At 38.1% G+C, this 22,118-nt stretch overlaps 2 protein-coding genes across 3 annotated transcripts in view; both read right to left on the reverse strand.

The window, feature by feature from the left end:
* Positions 1-3,319, reverse strand: part of LOC139980361 (copper-transporting ATPase 1-like) — a 34,393-nt gene extending 31,074 nt beyond the window's left edge. Inside the window, exons 1-2 of one of the 2 annotated variants that reach the window (XM_071991982.1) lie at positions 2,901-3,319; positions 651-744 (exon numbers count right to left, since the gene is read on the reverse strand). In XM_071991982.1, the coding sequence (XP_071848083.1) occupies positions 651-684 (34 nt within the window). In that variant the 5' untranslated portion in view covers positions 685-744; positions 2,901-3,319. The remainder of the gene's footprint in view (positions 1-650; positions 745-2,900) is intronic. The other variant, XM_071991983.1, reaches the window with a different exon arrangement.
* Positions 3,320-4,552: 1,233 nt separating this feature from the next.
* On the reverse strand, positions 4,553-21,287 carry LOC139979595 (uncharacterized). Its single transcript, XM_071990551.1, has 9 exons — positions 21,104-21,287; positions 18,698-18,763; positions 18,066-18,158; positions 17,138-17,290; positions 14,975-15,142; positions 14,008-14,145; positions 12,991-13,083; positions 12,481-12,585; positions 4,553-11,553 (listed from the first exon to the last, which is right to left on the reverse strand). The coding sequence occupies exons 2-9, from the start codon at positions 18,705-18,707 to the stop codon at positions 9,401-9,403; spliced, it is 2,913 nt and encodes a 970-aa protein (XP_071846652.1). The 5' UTR covers positions 18,708-18,763; positions 21,104-21,287; the 3' UTR covers positions 4,553-9,400.
* Positions 21,288-22,118: the final 831 nt, after the last annotated feature.

A 22,118-nucleotide genomic window follows, 5' to 3' on the forward strand; every position in this document is an offset into this window, starting at 1 on the left:
GCTTTTATAAGCACTGGGAAATGTTTTGCAAGGGGCCAACATTGTAAAATTCTAAGCCTGGAGGATTGGAGATGGCATTATAAATTTATAACGGATCCCTGACAAAGCCATCTGACAAAAAGCAACCATAACATCAGACTGATATGCAATTTACTATGTTGGAAAAATCCAAAATTGAAAGATTTAAACAATGTTGGGCAATCAACAAATCTGTCAGGCATTTATAATTCTGGTAGTTTGAGAGCAACTATGGTTTTCTAAGTACTACAGCGAGGATATTAAACAAACAGATTAACAAGGCATTAAAGAGGAAACCAAGCATAAAGTGATAGCTAATAGGAGCACTGATATGATTTACACAGTGAGATCTGGGAAATCTACACTGGACCTAATTTTTTTTTTTTGGGGGGGGTTTTCACTGTTAATTACTGGTCTTGTTTTGTTGCACGTTCCCATTTTTTTAAATGTAAATTGTATTTGATCTATGAATACGTTATTTAAAGGTACATATTGAAAGAATTCAAAATGGTTCTATTTCTAACCAGTATGAAGGATAAAACACAAGTTTACATGTTTGCTCTTGTTGCCTCAGGCGTGCTTACATGTGTCTATTTTATCATTACATAACACTTAATATCTTAGCACGATACCTGCAACATCAAGATTCATGAATCTATCCATCATAGTGTAGAGAGATCTGTTTTCCAAGTGTAAATCACCCACTTGTTTGAAGGGCAGCCTAACCTATAGAACGGAAAGGCCCAAATTAAGTGTGATAGGGTAGCAATAGCAAGAGGTGATCAACACCAACCCAACCCATGCCCCAATCCTGTGCTTAAAATGTACAATCAAGAAATTTACCAAAATCAACTGAAACAACTACTATAAAGGAATATTAACATATTCTAGACGCATCATGGTAAGGTTGCATTCCATTCCTATCTATCGTTTAAGAGATAACAGGATTGTGAATTTAATATGATAAGTAAGAATTGCTTGCCATCTACTGTATTGAGAATGTATTCAAATGTTCTTCTTTCACCAGTCAAAAATAATTTACCCTTTAGACTATCCTTTCACGCCTCACTGTAAGGTCAAATATATGAACCTGTGTCCAGAAGTTTACAGTTAAGTATTAACCAGCATGGATCTGATGTAGCACAGTCCAAGTGCATTGCTATTACTAGCATACTAGCGTTCTACAGTGCTAAAAGTCACATATCTTGACTGAGTTAGTAAAACAAATAATTAACAACAGATAACAGGATTGTTTTTTTTTTGCTGCAGAAAGCCTGATACTACTGCACAATCAAAAGACCTCTGAGTCACAGCACAAATTTGTTATTGCTTCATCATACAGTATAACAACTGTTTGCAAATTTTCCACATCCTACAGAGCTCTTACTATACTGTATGTGCTATGAAAAGTGTCTTTGCATTAAAACTCAATTCATGCTACAATGCTATCAAAACATTAAACAATTGATGCTACCAACTTGCAAGTAATTAATCAAATGTTAGCTAATGTGCACAGTTATCATGATCCCATTAATATGATAAAGATTTTGTGATGTGCATATATCTCATTAATGAATTTCACTGTAGAGAATTTTCTACATGAAACTGAATTCACCTACAACATTGAGCCAAAGCTTTTGAAAAACCTTGATGTTGAGCAACATGATCATTTTCAAACGATTTCTACATTAGTTTCCCAGTTAGCATCATATGTATAATGTTGAATAGGCTATTTTGTAGATCTGTACATTTTATATTTGTTCATCTTTAAATTTTATAGGAACGTTTTCATATCTATGTATATTATTATACGTCTTATACGTTGTTAACAATTTTTAATGTTTTGAGCTCTTGTTATCAACCAATTTCCATTGTAGTTTTATATGGTTGGCTGAATAAATATCTATCTATCTATGTGCAAAATGATTTTGTCCCATGTGTTGTAACTGTGGATTATTAGCCTAAGCTCACACTCAGAGTCACAGCCAAGGTGACCAGAGGAGTCACTCTACTGAGTGGCAACCAACTCGTTTCTCATGCAGGTGTCACAGATCTGATTTAAAATGGCCTAGTATTATGAAATTAACATCAGGCTAGACAAATATTTGTACTGAATGAATGGTTATATGTAAGTTACTACTACTTACTACTAGGCCAGCTTATATTAAGTAACATCCCAATAAAAACAAGTGAACTAGTTTTTACATCAATTGCAATACCTTTCAGTTATTTTCGTATAAGTCAATTTTACTGAAGGGCTGTGGATAGCACACAGTTATGGACACAGTGTAGGCTAACTTAACTGCATGTCCAGAACCTTTTCCTATTAACCTCATTTCACTAGAGATACAAAGACTATGAGCAGTCTTAATTGAAGTTTTTAAAATTGCTAAGGCACTAAAAAATGCTGATCAGTCAGTTTTTTTCTAACTGTCAGAAGATCAAACATTAATACTTAATAATAGAACCAGAGGCCATCAGCAAAAGTCCAAGAGGCATCACTGTCAACTTGCTGTTCGGAAGTATTTTTTCAGCCAATGCATTGTGACTGAATGGAACAACCTGCCACAGGAAGCAATTAGTGCTAAAACAGTTAGGGCATAATGTTTTTAAAAGTAAAATCCACCCTATCCTACTGAGAAGATGGGGGCTCTACATTTGCCAGAAACTGCTGCCTGCCCCAGTTTTAGCCGTTGGGCTCACGTGATTTATCCGGTAAGTAACCTTGGCTGCCAACTAAGCTTCTTGCGGTTTATGTCTTACTAAACTTTTTCATAAAAGTGTAAATGCTAAAGTTTGGTTCCCCAAACTAAATGTTACTTGTTAGCTGTAGTGTCGGGTGCTCTAACATTACTGAACTACATGATTAACGGTTCACTTACCTCGACCAGCCTATTTCTTCTACGCCTGTAGTCGGAGCACTGCAAGTGTCGGACTCAGTCAGTGTGCGTAATGTAAACAACACTTCATGAACATGAATTTAACTGCTTTCTGCCTAACGTTGGATACTAAAATATACCCACTGACTTGGAAGTTTCGGTGGTAAGCATAGTCCTTACCCAAAGAGTGATTATTACTACCAGTTTCTTGATTCGGTCGACTTTGTGGAACTGTTCCGGTTACTATTACCCATGAACTGCATTACAACTGTAGCTGTGCAAGACCTTCATGCATATGGCCTAGCCTATATGGTAACAGTATATAGAAACAACACCTCCCAACAACAGAAATTAATTTGCTAGTTCCAAACTCACACAACAGCACATTGCTGTTTTGGCTTCCATCAATCAGCTGTGCATGCGTGATAAGCACGTAGCACATTCTAAGACCTCTTTGGAAAGCGGTTTGTGCAAAAGCAGTTCGATGTGATACTGGTGGGAAAGTGTCGACAGTGGTTGTTTCCCATGATATTTTATCGTTTACTGAGATTATTGTTAGGAACATACGCGGAAGGCGGCATTTCGAAAATGTCAAGATGTTGAACTTCAGAGAAGCCCATATGAATGAGTTGATAAGATATTTGTGCAAGTCTGTAACTGTAACATCCAGTGGCATAGGAAGGTACTCTTGAGTGGGGGGGGGGCGGGGGGCTGAAGACTGGCCGGCCTGGGGGAGGGGTTGAAGGGGAGGGGGATCCCCCTCCCCTTTGGAATTTTTTAGCATTTCCAGGTGGCCTCAGATGCACTTTGGTGCAATATAGCACACTTCAACATCCGCTCCATTTGGTAAATAATTTTGCATTTTCACCTGGCCTTAGATGCAATTTGGTGCTCCAAATGAGATTTTTTTTTCTCATTTGGAAATGACATAAGGGGTTTTCTGACTTGCGAAGCGGGGCCGAATGATACTTCCGCCCCCTTTTTTCACTGGGGGGGCTGGTGCCCCCCAGCCCCCCGGTTCCTACGCCCTTGCTAACATCAACCAATAAAGTGTGGACATTTTGGCATTTTTCCTTGTTGTCAAGTGGATACACATCAACCATGCTTCAGACATTAACCAAATCCAATCATGTTGCTATTTTCCTTTGAATACTCTTTGTGCTAGTCAAATAGGACTTAGAATATAAACTTCTCATTCGGTTTATGCTTATACACAGAGGTGTATGGCGGAAACACCTCTGGCAGGTTCTAACTATGCCTATGTGTGATGCTTGATATACATTTGACCTTCACATCTTGTAGTTCACTGTTAGCAAATACACTTACCTTGCTAAAGGTTCAAAACTAGTGATCCATGTAGTGTACTTTTTAATCACTGCTTCTCAAGCAAGAGCAGCATAGTTGTTGGAAACTTCATCACACTATCTCAACTGGAAGGGCAACTGTCACAAGGGCAGTAGAAGAGGGTTCAATCTGAGGGGCACAACTTTTATGGGGAAGTGGGATATGTGACTTTGAGTGCAAACCATAACAAGTTACCTCAAAACTTTCCAATGCAATGGAACTCATTTGTCCTGTGCCCCTCCCATAGTTCTGCCACCCCTGATCTCTCACATAATGAAAATACTTAGAAATAAATACAAGTAACAAAGTCATTAAAAAGAAAGCAATCATTTAATCATTTTTAAAAAGAGTTGCTGTTATTCATTTGGACCTTTCCCACATATACTTCCAATACTTATAATTGTCTGATTTTCGAATAGTTTGTTTACCAAATCTTTCCCCTATCAATTTATATCACACAACATGAAACATTGACCTGTGAACAGCATTTCACATATCACATCATTTATTTTTTATTATGGAATAACCTGTTCATGATACATTGAGTTAATTATGTGACATGACATGATACAAACTTCAAATCAAGTATGTCATCGCATCGTATTACACATGTTATTTCATGTCATGTGGGATTTCATACTCATCTCGTCAATACAATGTAACAAGCAGCTAGTGGTGTGTCATCACGTTATTCCATGTCATGTGGGATTTCATACTCATCTCCTCAATACAATGTAACAAGCAGCTAGTGGTGTGTCATCACGTTATTTCATGTCATGTGGGATTTCATACTCATCTCTTCAATACAATGTAACAAGCAGCTAGTAGCTAGTGGTGTGTCATCACGTTATTTCATGTCATGTGGGATTTCATACTCACCTCGTCAATACAATGTTACAAGGAGCTTGTGGTGTGTGATCCACACAGACATCCACCCATGTCCTTTATTATGAATTATCTCATGCAGTCATATATAACATATTTATGTAGCCGCATGCAAAGTCAGGTCATTGCACATGTCACACTATGGGCCATTAAATATACCAGATTAAATGTCATACTTAACATCTAGTCAAAATGTCATATGTCAAGTCGTATAAAGTCACACATTCTACATAGTCATATGCCACACCGTGCATCATTTGATGAACCACATAAATTACCAAGTAATGTGTAGTCACCTGTATATCTTATGCAATACTTCCAAGTCTTTTCATATATATTACGTATGCCACATATAATAATAAACTTAAATGTAGTCAAAACCCTTGTCATAAGCTGTGATATATCATATCATACTTTCAAGTCATTTAATATGTCATGCTATTTCATACATCATTTTCATATGCCACATTAGGTAAAGTGTTGTATAGTGATATGCGATGTCACATGTTGCAATGTCACATATCATATCTCCATATACCATGTCACATGTACTGTTATGGAACGTGACATACACTTAATATAGATAACATCCTTTTGCGTCTCATCATCATGTTTTGCAAAATTTCATATGTCACAACAAATACCATGATTTATACATAATAGTCATATATTGCATCACAATTTGGTCATATATATGTCATAGTTGCTGTGATATATGTTAGTACAAGTCATAAGAAATGCTATCACTTATGATGAATTAAGCATGTAGCACCATTCTATTACCATATTCATGAATACTGCAATGTAAGTAATATTGTGAGCCACTTTTGTGTTTGTACCAAAATGAAAGAATTCAACATTGTTTTAGTGTTCTTAAATTCCATCAGCCACATTTACCTAACCCTTATTATCACAAGTTATTCTTTCCCATTAGTAACTTCTTTTAACTAGATGAAGGTGAAAAATGGCAAGGCGTCAGAACTGAACATTCTGTTTCAGACATTTGAAGAAAAAAAAAAGCATAGATTACATTACTTGAGATGTGTGGGATGTAAGTGGCATGGGGTGGGGTTACACATGGGCAAAACATTGTAATTTCAAATTAAAATGCATTTAATACACAATGTACCATGAAGAAAATAGCAAGTCCTACTCGATGAAGTAATGATGCTAAAGAGTGAAATAAAACAAAACAAGGTCTACAGAGGGTAAGGTGAGAGTCCATATCAATGTATGAGATTGTTATTGCATTTATCATATAATCAAACCTAGTAACCTAGAGGGTAAGGTGAGAGTACATATCAATGTATGAAATTGTTAGTGATGCGATCAGCATTTATCATATAATCAAACCTAGTGACGATGCCAAACACTATGTTACTATGTAACTACACACGATAACTCTCTGCAATATCATATCACTTGATGTTAACATGAACAAAATGGTATCCAGACATCTGTACAGGTGCAAGTCAAAAATATATTGGTAGAAAATAGATTTGCTATAATAATTTTAAGCCATGAACTAATAGCATACAAATTTTAATCTAGTGCACTTACTACTCTGCTGATTACCTGTTCACATTACACTCTCATTAACCCCCCCTTCTCCCCCCCCCTCAGTCCATCTTCCACAATCCATCCCTTTATTCCAAGACCAAAATAATTATGTTCACTTTGTAGTAAATACCTTACTACTCTAAGATGGATGAAGAGATTTAAAAGATATTTTAATAACCTGACAAGTTAAACTTATTTTAGAAGCAGCTGCAAATCTATTTGGCTAAGTATTAAAACTTTTGGTGACCAAAAAAGTAAAACCAAATACTTATTGGTCCAAGTTTCCTGTTTTTCCAAAACCCTTTGTCCGATAAGGATTTATATTTTGTAATTTTTCAAAGTATTGTTCCTCATAACCCTTTATATATCTCAATGGAAATCAATGGTTAGAGACTAACCAAGTTGAAGCAACCGAATGATTAGACTACATAGATCTCTCATTATGATCAAGAGATATCCCATTACGATCAATGGGATGTCCCACTATGAGCAAGGGATACCCAATTATGATAAAGGGATATTTATTTATGATCATTGTGGGATATCCCACTATGATCCAAGAATATCCCTTTATGATTGTGGGATGTCCAATTATGATCGTGGGATTTCCCCTTGTGATCATGGGATATCCCATTATGATCATGGGATATCCCATTGTGATCATGGGATATCCCATTATATGATCAACAGATATCCCTTTGTGATCATAATGGGATATCCCATTATGCTCAACAGATATCCCATTAGGTGTGGTTATAACATGATCAGAGTGATGTAAAATAATAACACCAATGCAGAATACAACATCTTAAGAGGCATATCTTTTACCTAACATGATTTGGCTAAAGTTTGAATAACTAGAAAACATTTACCTACATAGTACACCTAAAGGTCACATCACATTTCTACTATTGAAACCTCCTTGTTACATTTCTCTCTTCACTCACAATTTGAACGTCAAAAACATTGAATCAGAAGATTTAGCCATGCCTTTAAAATCTCACAAAAAGCAAACTTGTTATATTTAACGGTTCAAATGAAATAATAATCAGGTGCTATTCCCTCCCGTGTCGCTTTCGATTTGTTTGTGATTAATGTGTACCGTAGCAGATGTGACCGGAGAAACCATTTTTTTTGTTGCTATTTGTCAATCTTTGAGTGATAACTCTAGGATGGTGCTTGATCTTCTATTAATAGCTTAGAAGGATAGTCATGAAATAAATATTTAGACTAATGAACTAAGGAAACACATTCTGAGCATCCTGGTGAAATTAACATCCAATTCTTTTGTTTTTCGAGATACTGATAATTAATATTGTCACGGTCTGAACCATAAGCGAACTTGAAGCAATAGGTGTTATGTAATAGCTGCCCACTGACAGCAAAACGTTTATTTATAGTTTTATTTTTCATTTCATTGCTTAAACCTTGGATTTGGATAGGTTCCATCTTTACCTCAGAGAATGTGAAGTCATATTAAGATGCATCCCAATTTTGAAGTAGACAGGTATAATGTGGTTATAAAAGGTGAAAAAAAAAGAAATTAAACCAAAACATCAAACAAATTATGATAGTTTGCTTCTATGACATCACATATGATATGTTTGCTTCAAGTTCACACTTCTCATACAGAACGAGTCAACTTGAACTGTTGTTACCTTGAATAAACGTTTCATAGGAAATGAATGCAAGTTTCATCAGGATGCTTAGAATTATGTTTCTCCTTCATCTGTGAAATGTAAACTTTCAAATGTTGGTACCTTATCACCAAGTCTCTTAGAGTATCGTTCAAAGTGGTATTGCAAAATGTATACAGCGAAGATATTAACTGTTCAAATTTATAACAAATTCATCACGAACAGACTTTTCCATATTACTTCATAAACATATGCCAAATTTATGTGAGAAATTGTAAAAAAAAAAATTGTCAATTGATTTTCTTTGTTTGGATGTCATCAGCTTAACAAATACTTTGTTACTACCAAAAAAGTGTATTAAAAATGGACATAAAATTCAAGGAAGGAAAGCTCCTTGGATATCAAAACAAAAAAATTACAAAACCTTAAACAAAAATTACAAGAGAAATTTAAGGCCAATGTTTTGAAGAACCTATTTACTGTATTTACCTACGACCCAAAACTTGAATTTAGTTGGCAATTAGCAAATCTACTTAACTACAATAACTACTTTCAACTCACCAATTGTTTATAAACCTAACTGTATTGTGAGCCATCTGCTCTAAAGGAAAGTGGAATATAAATCCTTGAAGAAGTGCTTGAAATAATATATTTTCTTGTAGCTTAAAGTATCAGTGGTAACATAGATGCCAGAACACAAGAATATAATTTTTGCTTACTTGCATTTGCTCGAGGAAGATGCGACATTACAAACACAGTCAGTTGCTTTAAAAAGTTTACGAGAGAGAGAGAGAGGTAGAGAGAGTGAGGGTCAAGTTTATCAATTGGGTGAACAGTTACATGTTCTTCATTATTCACTGGAACTTGACTTGACAAGCAAATACTACTTTATTTGTAAACTAAAAAAGCACAATTTAAAAAGCAAGATTTAAGTAATGAGTTTTCAAGATAAAAGAGCAAAAAAAAAATATATATAAGTATGCTGCAGTAATCAAATTTTACCTAAAAAGATGGAAATACATTACAAAAGAAACATCTTACGTTGTTATAAAAAAAGGAGTACCCTAAAAGATCTCTTTAAAGGGTGTGAGTCTTTTCGTGCATTTCTCGTGAATGATTCGAAAGGAAGCCTCTCTCACAATGTGTGCATTTGAATGGCCTGTCGACTATGTGCGATTCTTCGTGTAGGTGGCATCCATTTGAGGAACTAAAACTTTTGCTACAATAACGACATTTGTGAGGCTTGCCATCAGTACATATCAGGCTGTGCTTCTGCAAGCCATTGCTTGTCTTGAAGTGTCGGCCGCACTTGACGCATTTGAACGGCTGCTCCTTTTCGTGAATGTGCTCGTGGCGTTTCAGAGTCTCTGGAGCCGCAAATGTCTTGCTGCAATATGTGCATCTGAAAGGACGGAAACTTTCAGGTTCGGTGTGGACCTGTCGGTGGAAATCTAACTGCTTCCTGGACGAGAATTTCTTGTCGCACTCGTTGCAGGTGTGAACGGCCTTGTCGGCTCTGTGCTGCGACTCGTGAATCTGCAGCGAGTACTGGGACACAAATTTCCGCGAGCAAAAGGAACATCTTAAAGGAAGACTCGTATGTTGTTTCTTCATGTGTTTGCTTAAACTGCTGGGATCGCCGGTTTTAAATTCGCAGATTGTACAGCAACAAGGTTTCTCACCGGTGTGTAGCCGTACGTGGATCACGCAGGCCGAACGACTGGAAAATTCCTTCTTACAGAACCTGCAAACGGTACCTGCTAACGAAGAAGTGCTAGCCTTGTGTTTCTGTTGGTGTGTTGCTAGACTCTCTTTATCAGAAAATGTGGCATTACAGACTTTACAGGCAAAGTCTGCGTTGTTGTCCGGCTTACATTTATGCTCTAACAGTTTAGTTTGATTGATGAATGCTTTGCCGCAGTTAACACAAGACGACCTCTTCACGGAGAGCCCTTCGTGTAGTTTCTGGTGACGATAACGGCCGCTCTTACTGCCGAATATCTTGCCACAGATGCGGCAAGGGAAGATGGTGGTCTTCTTCTTTTGCGGCTTCGGCGATGATCCAGCCTGGCTTTGAGAGGGGTTTCCCTTGGTTGAATCCATGTTAGCTACCCCGTCTGGAACGTCTATGGAACCCCCCTTCTTGTGTACCACTTCATGATTGACACGATTACCCTTATTAGAGAAACAGCGGTCGCAGAAACGGCATTTGAACGGTTTTCCTTCAGAGTGTTGGGCCTCATGGATCTGCCAGAGATTTTGTTTGGAAAACCTCTTGTGACAGAATTTGCAGCCAAACTTTCTCATCTCCGGGTGTCGCAACTCGTGCTTCCGGCGACCAGAGTGGTCCAAAAAGGTCTTTTGACAACATCTGCAGGAGAATGGTCTCTGTTCCCCTGTGTGTGTTCTTTCGTGGGTTTTGCATTGAACGTTCGACGGGAAGGCCTTGTAGCAATATTTACATTCTTCGGTCATTGTCACGGTACTCTGAGGAGAGTTCTCTGGCTTCTTGGACGACTGGGACGGAGACGGGCTAGACGAGGCAGCGTGGACCTTCTGATGGCGGTTGCGACTGGCTTTCAACTGGAAGCTCTTGGGACAGTGTTCGCACTTGTACCTCACACCCGTCTTGGCGTTGTCTTGCTCCTCCTTCAGGCTCTGAGAGTTCAAGATCTCCTCCGTTGGCATGCACTCCCCTTTGCAGGTGACCTGACGGCAAAGGTCGCAGCGCTGGGCGTCCTTCTTGAAATGTCCCAGCACGTGTTTGTCCCTCAACTGGATGTGCTGGAAGCCTGCATTGCATATCAGACACCGGTACAGCATAGAGGTTGGCTTGTGCATCTTCCGGTGGCGTACCAGGTTGTGGTGGTAAGAGAACACCTTCGGGCAGTACTGGCAGGTGAAGAGCTTCTGCTCGCGTGCGTGGATGGCTTCGTGTCTCTTCTTACTGTTGATGTTGGCGAGCAGCTTATTGCAGTACCTGCATTTGTAGGTCCTTCTCTTTTTGACCAAAGAGGAATTTGTGAGTTGTACTTGGGAATTTGGGGGCGAGAGGCGGTGGTCATTTTCTTCATGTTTCAACTTCTCCTCCTCTGTGTTGAACTCTTGATCGCAAACGTCGCAGGGGACTTTAGCGATCTGTTGCCTCTCACCAACTGAGCCATCGTCATCCTCGACCCCTTCTTCTACCTCAGAGACGTCTTCTTCCGGCTCTTCGACATCCTCTCCTTCTGTAAATATCAAGATTAAGAAATCCTAGAATCAACTGTATAATTAAAAAAAAAAGGGATAATTCAGTTTCCTTTCCCATTATGTAGTCTGATATTAGAACAAACAACAGTACTATTGTAATATGTTGTATGAACTGTGAAGGTTAATACTGCACAGTACTCCCACTTCATTCTCTGTGCTTGTGGCATTTGGACTGTAACTCTATGGAGAGATTAATGAAGAAGATATCCCATAATGGATGGTTAGGTATCAGGATTAGGATTATCCATGATCTGGATTACAGTGATCAGGGATAATCCAGGATACACTGAAAGCATGTCAGTTTTGCGAGATAGCAAGATAGTTACGAACATTTTTCGCCTTTCAGTTCATCTCTGTAACTCCTTTTTTTCCTCTCTTTGTTTTGGTTGGCAAGGAAAAAGTAAAAAACGACATCTTGTTTCAAACTTTTTATTAATTCACTTAATTTGTTCGTTTCTTTTCAGCTTCAGTTTGAAACTGGGTTATAATAAGTTCACAGGAAGAGGGAAACTGTACCCAACAGCAAGCATCACATGCATCAAAAGTTTTCTACCACATAGAGAATTATCCAATGAGATTCTTTCCCATCGCACTAGCTATGTTCCTTGGTGGGAGAAGGGGGTCAGACCTTGTCGAACTGTGCGATACACATCAGGAGAGGGGGAAACTAATAAGAGCAAATAACAAATGAACCCGATGGGGGTAAAAATGGATTGCAATAGACAGGTAAATTTCAACAGAGACTCCCTCAAGCAGTCGTTCCTGTACTTAAATTAGCAATGCTGTGCAAGAATGAAATTAGCATTTCTGACATGCTTCCTAACTTGATACCTGAACAAACTTTATTTAAAAGGTAATTTGACAAATTTACCAAGGCCTGCAACTTTCCGGATTGATTGACTCACCATCTAAGATCCATTCATCTCCAGATCCCTCCATACTGGAGCCATCTTCATCTATGTTATCAGTTATCAGAGAACTGCTACTCTTAGAACGAACTTCTTTCCTCCCTGGAGCATGACCCGTTAATCAAACAGAAGAAGAAAAAAAAACAAAGTAACAATACATAGTTTTTTACAGAAAATGATAATTAATTTCCCGACGAAATGTCTAATGAAGCGTACAGGGACGAAAATGGGCCCAAGTCTGACTTTCAGGTTTCCAATCCATGGTAAGGTACATTTTCTGCAACTTTCGACCTAATATAATAAAGAACATTACTTTGTGTCTGCAACATTCTACTTCACTATTACAGATACATTTGATTACTTCTGGAGCATACCCTTCCCACAACCACCACTCTGGCAGGAATTGTGTTAAGGACCAACTTTATTTGGCAGTCTTATACTTCCTCACCGCAAATCCACCGTCCCCCCATTTTCGTATAAAGCTTCTGAAAAGTTTAAATAACATACCTCCCTCTGAGATCTGGTTCTTTGAATGTTCTTGGCTAATCTCTGAGTCACATTCCTCCATTCCTTCTTCCTTTACTGGTAAGTTACTCAGTTCTGAAACAAAAGAGTCAGGGTTTAAACAATTTTACACCATCATCAAGGTAACTTTAAGTAATAACCATATCCTTGAAAAAATCTTGCTGTTCCATGGGTAATTAAAAAGTTCAGCAGGTTAAACAGCTGTGACCATTTCATAACTAGCGTAGTATTCCAGACAACTTAGTAACTTAGGTAATGTGCCAAAAATGTGTCACCAGGCCCCCTTTCTGAAGACTCCATTTTCCCCTTTAAAGGACAATCTGGGTGGCAGAACTTGATTGATTAGCAAAATTGCTGACACTTTTCTGAATCTTTGGGAAAAACCACACCCTCATAGAATTTTTTCTGCAGAGATATGAATTTCTCTGCATTTTGTGATATTTTATAAATCCATCTAGCAACAGCAGAATGGATGATGTCATCAGGGCACTTCAGCTGAAAATGCCTTTGTTTAAATCATTATAATTTGTCAATCACTTTAAAAGATACATTTTGATGAAATTCTGGATACAGATACAGCTAAGCAAACATTCAAAATGAATCAGATTTCAAGGATAATTCAACATAAGGATTATAATTGCCAAAGTAAAGCTTTTGGAGAGAACTGCCCAGATGTCTTTCACACTCTCAACTTGGGCAAATAATAGTCTTAGAACTGTGTTTGACATACAGACAGACAGTTAGACAATTTGTCACCGCACAGACTTCATTGGCTTGTTAAGTTAACCGAGTTAAAAATGAAGACTTCCGATAGTGGGAACACTTGCATATTGTTTACGTCCATGTTCACTTGAAACTGACAGAAAAGCATTTTATTACCAGGATCTCTTCCATTCGTATATCAAAAATGATCTACTTCTGAAGTGTGAATCTAATCATTCCAGGAGTCATCAAAGAAGTAAGTAAAACAATGCCTATAATTTATTCTCCAAGTAATACCTGTGACAGACAGGAAGTTATCCTCTTTGCCTCCTGACATGGCACCCCTGCCTGATTGGCCTGGTTGGTCTTCTGGTCTGTTTAACTCTTCACCGGATAAAGCTTCGATCACATCTTCAACGATATCATCAGCAGTGTCTGTAAAAGATCAATAAAATGTTAGTCAAAAGAAGGGAGTTTCCTAACATTGGATGGAAAATGCGGGAAAATGGGATAAGAGTGGGAGAGATTAGAGCAGGAGAGAATGGTGGTGGCGTGGGGTGGGGGTGGGATGGATGGAAGAGATGGGGTCGGTATCATCTATGACCTTTTCTTTACATTGTCATTATCTGATAGCAAGTTACTGCTATCATTCCTTGGCTTCTGGGATTTCTTTGATGATCAATTAATACTAACTTCTAAATTTTGAGTAATTTTACTAATGTATAACACCAATTTCCGGATTTCAAACCACAACATATTGCTCATGCCTGAATGAACATGACCTGAAGATCTGCAAGGCTTAATCCTCTGCTACTGAACAGAGAAGAGTAATCCGCAGGGTTAATCCGCTGCTACTGAACAGAGAAGAGTAATCACAGGGTTAATCCATTTAGTCCTCTGCTACTGAACAGAGAAGAGTAATCGCAGGGTTAATCCACTTAGTCCTCTGCTACTGAACAGAGAAGAGTAATCGCAGGGTTAATCCACATAGTCCTCTGCTACTGAACAGAGAAGAGTAATCGCAGGGTTAATCCACTTAGTCCTCTGCTACTGAACAGAGAAGAGTAATCGCAGGGTTAATCCACTTAGTCCTCTGCTACTGAACAGAGAAGAGTAATCGCAGGGTTAATCCACTTAGTCCTCTGCTACTGAACAGAGAAGAGTAATCCGCTGCTACTGAACAGAGAAGAGTAATCGCAGGGTTAATCCTCTGGTACTTAACAGAGAAGAGTACTCCGCAGCAGGGTTAGATTTCTCTACTCACCGCAGTCATCAACCAACCAGCCTGCATCTTCTTGGTCACCGTCCTTCTGCTCCTGTGATGCTCCAGCCTGGTTTAAGGTCTCCTCTTCATCCTCCTCCTCCTCCTCTTCTCCGATGTCTACATCCTCTACCGGACAAGACGGTGAGAATCCGGTCAGGTAGACCTTACCTGGGAAAGACATGACAGTAAAAATCTGTCACATTCTATAATATGACAAATGACTCATTCCTTGTCCAGCTATTGCCCTACATATTCTTCCTATCTACTTTCTTGCCTGTCTAATGAAGATGAACAAAGTCTCACAAATCTTGTCAAAAGTCAATTGCATTGCTGGATGTTAAACCTGAACTATACTGAAACATTTAACAATGAAGAGTTGCTTTTTTGTATAATACCCTAAACCCAAGCAACTGCCAGTTCATGGACAAAGTCTAGGTAGTCTCATTATTTTGGCTGACAACTTTTGGTGGTTTCGAGAAGAGATTCCCAATAAATGAGTGAAGCAAAGAGCTCATGCTTGAAGTGGGTTAAGTATCCAGCTAAAATATGGTTTGCCAAAAAGTGCAACAGGTGTCATCATCAGAGGCTGGAAGGAGGAAATCTAACAAGGTCAACACCAAGTTAAAAGCAAAATTAATCCATGAATGTCAGTCAAAGTTTGTTATCACGTGAAATATGTCTAAAAATGCATGCAAAGTACCTTTAAGTGGTTCACGTTGATGTGGCTCACGTTGATGAGGCTACACTGATAGAAGGAAACCAGGCATGATAAAATATGCTGAGTGTAAAACACCTCCCAGCTTTTGTAGGATTTACAACCAAAATTCACAATTTTTGGGGAAACCTAATTAAATTTTCAACTCTAAGGGCATAAAATCATGGGCTACATCAAACAATCTTTATATCAATGACTTAAAGACTGAAATCCTCCATGCTACCTCGCAATTTAAATCCACAACAATTAAATCTATTTCAGTCAAAATTGATCAGACCACAATCACTCCGTCCACGCACGTCAAAAGTCTAGGAGTTGTACTGGATCCCCATCTAAGCATGAAACAACAGGTCAGTGCTGTTTGTAAATCATCATACAAAGCCGTACGGAAGATCAGCAGGATACGTAAGTTTTTAACCAACAATATAACTACAAAACTTCTATGTTCCTTGATAATGCCCAGGCTTGACTACTGTAACTCCCTTTTATTTGGCCTTCCTGACTCTACACTGAAAAAACTTCAAACTGTTCAGAATTCTGCTGCCCGGTTAATATCATGTTCATCGCGTCATGATCACATATCTCCAGTGCTTCGATCACTCCATTGGCTTCCAGTAAAACAACGGTCAATTTATAAGCTCCTCCTCTTAACGTACAAATCACAACACTCCCTTTGCCCCTGGTTACATTACAAATTAAATTCCTCAGTATCATCCTCAATGCCAACTTCGCTCGTCTACAAAGTGTCTTCTTGCCACCAGCCATACCCCAAACACAAAGTTTTATGGTGAAAGAGCCTTCATGTCTGCTGCACCTCATCTCTGGAACAATCTACCATCTTCAATTCGCAATGCACCATCGGTTGACTGTTTTAAGCATCTATTAAAAACTCATTTATTCCAAAAATTTACAGTGATTTGACTTGCATTTTTGTGTACTTGTTTAAGCGCTTTGAGGTCTTTGCATAAAGCGCTCTAAAAATATTTGCCTTTATATATATTATAATCCCAATTTGGGAAGAAATCTTTGATCCCCATTTCTGGGATAACCTAATTAAACCTAAAATTAATTGTTTCTTTGTTTCCTTCTCTTTTCCATTAAACATGCAAACAACAACAACAAAAACGGTTGGCTCCACCAAATGTAAAGCGACCACAAATGTGGGAGAAGCCTGCAAGGGCTTATGGATTACAACTAACACGTCGAGTGGCTTCCAATTCAACATCTTAACTCAAATTTGGAATCTTTTCAATTTAGAAAGTCATTTCAGATGGGCAAAAACCGTAGATTGCTCTTGGATGAAAAACCCACCTTACTATGATCCGGTCGGGTATCGAACCCGGAACGTTCCGATTGCTAAGCCTCATTGCTTCAAATGCCACTGCCTTTATCCACCCGGTCACAGCACCGATGAAAAGAAAAATGTGAATGAATAGCAATGTACTTACTTGTTCCTTGGACACGGAAGGTAATTTTCTCCTTGGGCATTAGCTTCAAGTTGAGATTCTGTTGGAACTGTAACCCGTGAACTAACGTACACAGGAGGAAGTCACTCTTCTGGGTCTTGACAACCACGTGAGAATAATTGTCTGGCCTCTCACCTAAAGGACGCAAGAAAGAGAGAGAGGATGAAAAAACTGATCGCAGGTCGCAGATGTACAGTATCTATGGTAAGAGTCAAGGAGACATGACCAGAGAGTCATCAAAATAACACTTAACAGCAAAACGTATTTGGATAAAGGATGATGGTGCAAATATTTTCTTGTGTCTTTGGGGAAGGGGCAGATACCCACATGAGCGAGACTTATCAATAGCAGTAAATACAGTGGTGAGCTTGGTGGTGGTGGAGGGGGGGGGGTTCCATGGTTCTTGATAAGCTATAACTGCTATGACCATTATAAAGTTCAGCAGCAAATGGGGGTGCCTAGTATTAGATCTCTACAGGACACTTAATCAAATGGTAAGTAGTTTTAACTTCAGACTGAAGTTCTTTTTAAGTGAAGGGGTTAGTGTAAAACACACATGCTGAGCTGCTGAATGACAAAGGAATAGTCCAGAATATTTAACAAATCCACTTTTAATAATAAATTATAATAACTAAGAATTATAATGCGCTAATTACAAACAAAATAGTTGTCTAAAGCGCCATACATATAAATATGAATAGAAAGAAAAGCAAAAATAATAATGCAACAATGAAATATATATTTCAACAATGAAATATATAGCATTTTGAATGCTATATGATATTTTAGTGCCTTTACGGTCCATCATTTGTTATGAATTTTGTCAATACATCCACTGCTTTGGAGGTCAAGTGAAACCTAAAAGGGATTTTATTGACAGGAAAATCCAAATTCACTTTTAATACATTACCAAAGTCTTTTCTGCTTTCTAAAGTTGCCATTGATAAACAAATTTCTTCACTGAATATTTCTGTGTGGCGTTTGCCAGGCTTCAGAGTTAACCCTGTTTGTGAAGAATGAAAATAACAGACACAATGAGAGGCAGGCTTCGACTTTAGAAGAGGGCATGATGATGAAAGAGGTTGTCAAACTACAACAATGAGCAACTCCAATACATATTAAAACTACAACAATATTGAATCAAAATTAATAGCATTATTAATCAGCAAATTCTGTAATTAATAGATAATATAAACAAACTTAGATATGATAAAGAGATGCCTTTGCAGTAGTTATCACACACCCGTCAATTTCAAGGCAATCAGACTTCCATGGATGGTGTGTCATGATTTGGGTCACAATATTTCAGAAGTGAACTGAGAACTAGTACATACGGAGGTTAACATATGTATAACATGGTCACATTGTGCATGGTCACATTTCAAGTATTTTCAAGCACTAAGTGTGCAAAAGCAAGTGAAAGTTACACGTAGATTGGTCACTATTCAGTCATCATGTTAAGCATGTGACATACCCCCCCCCCCCCTTTCACAAGGAATGAAAAGAACTATAGGGTAAAAGAGCCATGCAATAACAACTTACCCCAAAACATCGTCAGTGGTAGTTTCTGTAGCCTGCTCTCAGAAGATTAATTGGACCAGGAACAATCTGGAATAGATAAAAATAAGTTGCTTTAAATATCTGTATCTTTCTCGGATCTCATTGCAATTTAATTACTTGCAGTAATTAATGAAAACAATACAAAAATTCAATCACCAGTGGCTCAATGATGCCATGTCTGGACTTTCTCAAGTCTCTGTTCTGGTAATTGGAACGATCCCATCTTCCAAATGGAACAAAATTTTTCTTTACTGTAGCTGTTTCAGAGTTTTTCATCAAAATGTACATAGCCCACAAAATTGCATCAATGCTCAAATGTCCCTTGGTATTATTCCTGTGGTTGGCCAGAAAATCAACATGGTTTCTGGTTTTGAGTCTGAAATTTTGCACTGAAACATGACACTAGTAAAGAATGCATTACATAAATAAAACATCTGATGATAGGTAAGCAATTAAGAAAGAATGAACAAAGCCCCAAAAATAGTGGAAATATCATGGTTGCAATTAGTTGAAAATATTTCGTCTTGAGACTTAAATTTGCCTAGGAATATCAAATTAGGCTTTTTCCCGAGCTATTAAGGTATTCAATTCCCTGGCAATGTTTTGACCATGAAATCACAGAGGTGTGTGTAATTTCTTTAGTTGTGTAGCCAGTGCATTTGCCAAAAGTGCAGATACAAAACTAGTCCCACTACATCATGGTCAAATGGCTATGAAGGAGTCACATTATCGACTGCATTATTATCGGACCAAGGCACGTGATATCACAGGTCTAGTTTTAGACAATTTGTCAGATATTGATTACATCATTTCAATCACAAGAGAAAAATGAGTCAGTTTTCTTGCTTTCCATTTGACATTGAATAATTTGTTATTTGTTTTAGTCTTTGCATTCAGCTATCAGTCAGCAGGTTATCCACTTGGTATTTGGAAAACTCCCAACTTTAATCAAGTTTGTCTTTTAGTTTTCCTTTCTATGGAGTTTGATTGAAATTCCAGGAATTGTTATAGGTATCAGCATCGAAAATAAAAGGGGGCAATGGGGTATTCGCCCTCTGTTTTGTCAAAACAGCCCTCTGATAAACATCACAAGGACACTGCAAAATGGCTCCCAGTATTATGTCACTAAGATATGTCATTACTTATTTCAGTTACAGTACCAAACAAATCAGTGATGATTTCAGTGATTATTTTTGGATTATTTCTGTTTGAAAATAGAACTTTGAGTCCCGAAAATGTTGATGTTTTTGAAGCACCTGTTCTGCGAAAATGTTCCCCATCAGTGCCGCTATTCAGTCATTACTGCAATTGCAGTGTGTATATTAAAATGTGTTATATGCTATTAGTGTATGTTCTGTTGTAATATGCAATATCTACTGATGTACACGGTGAGTTTGTCTAGCCTACAGCCGCTTTAGGAATTAATATACACATGCAAGTTAAGTTTCAGCAGTAACCGGTACTAACCGCCAATTATGATTGCTTTTCACTTTTCTTGTGATGGCCTGCAGTATGTTATGCTTAGGCTATATATGTACATATGATCGATCAAACATAGCCTCGGCTCTCAGTCTGAATGTACAATGGCAAAATGGAGAGAAGTCTAATACGTGGTGGGGCCCACCACTGCTAAGAAATAACAAATAATAAAATGGTCCTCGTTTGTAGAAAAAAATATAAGAAAAGTTGTTTTCAAAGAGTCCACTGTAAAACAGTGGAAGGATTGGCTGGTTTGTAAAAGAAAAGAAAACAAGCTGTTTATTTTATTTCAAGCATGTATGAAAGTGTTTAAATTTTTACTAATAAAATAGACCCTGCTGCCCCCAAAAATATCCCCCTATAAATTGTCATGGGGGCTTTCTTATTAGAGGTGAAATTGCCCTCATAAAATATATATTGTAGTTTTTACCCTGACTGGTATAATATATTTTGTTTGTTGGTAAGGATATGAATATTTCTTCCTGATTCGCTGAGATCTTGACCCCCCGGCCCCCTCCCCCCAATAAAAATTGATGATTCGCTTTATTGTGCTCTGCTACTGTGGGCCTACAGTAGGCTTAGGCTACTGAATTATTATTAAGCTGTACTTCTTTTACCACATAACCTAGTTACATTTTCGACCAAACCCTAGCCTACTGTATTTATTCATGATTGTTCTCTACTATGTAAGGAATGGACTACATTAGGCCCGTCGTGGACTAAGTTACACATTCATAGTATGGGCCAACTGACATTAGGCTATAGACTAAAGAAAAAGTCATCTGAGTGTTGGTAAGACGCTACTGTACTAGTATTGTTAATGTTATTGTTAGGCCTAACTTAGCCCAACCTTCATAATACTACTATGACTAACTTACTTGAATAACTTCAAAATTAACTAATACTTACATTCAGAGGTCACGTTGTCTTGAATCTGTTGTAGGCTGCTACTTGAAAAGGCCTACAGTTTAACTTTGAACGAATTCGTTATTCATCCCACACTTTACTTTCGCCTGGATGCTGGACCTAGGCTTGGCTGGTGTACCTTGCATTCGGATGGATTCTACAGTACGGTAAAAGTACTGAACTTGGGCCTAGCAATGGCAAAGACCGCAACAATAGGGAAGAAGGGACGCTCGCTCTATATTACACAGTAAGTGGTGAAACAGCATGACGTCACGCTTTCGGTTCAAGAGGGTAGGAAAAATCGTGCGGCATTGTTTTCCTTCAGAAAGATAAGGGGCAACAAGAGGTAATAATTTTAAAAGAAATTATACCAGCGAAGCATCAGATATATATATATATATATATTTGGATTTGGCAAGCATTGTTTCCCAAAATGTTAGGTACAATTCACCAGAAAATAACCACAAAGTACTTGGTGTTGCGTGCCGCTCGGTCGCTCAAGTATGGTCACCAATGTTAAGTCGGAGTCTGATACTTATACACGTATCTCCAATTAAGCTTAAGAGGAAGATTTATATATTTCTATCATAGGGACATGTTTTCAAGTTTGTATTTAAACCCAAGTGACATCTATGAAACAAAGTGTGACCTCTCACTACACTCACTTCAGAAATATCAAGGGCGTATCCAGGATTTTCCACTAGGGGGGGGGGGGGGGCGTCAGGCATGAATGATCGCCGTCCTGGGGAATGGGTCTAAGGGGAGGGGTGGACAATTTTAACTTTCGAAGAAGGGCTGAAATGCAAAATGGTGCCATATGTGATCCATTTTTCGACCTTAATAATAAGCAACATTTCCAGTAAATATGGACACACAATGCACAATTTAGTATGGCTGGCATGTCACTTAGTGTTTATAGTGATAATACAAACACAATTACCATCTATGTTTCTAAAAGTATTATGCCGCCGAACTTCGCCAGAACCTTTTTATGGCAAACAAAAAATAAAGCATACGG

This window comes from Apostichopus japonicus, chromosome 14, assembly GCF_037975245.1.
Source record: "Apostichopus japonicus isolate 1M-3 chromosome 14, ASM3797524v1, whole genome shotgun sequence".
NCBI lineage: Eukaryota > Metazoa > Echinodermata > Holothuroidea > Aspidochirotida > Stichopodidae > Apostichopus > Apostichopus japonicus.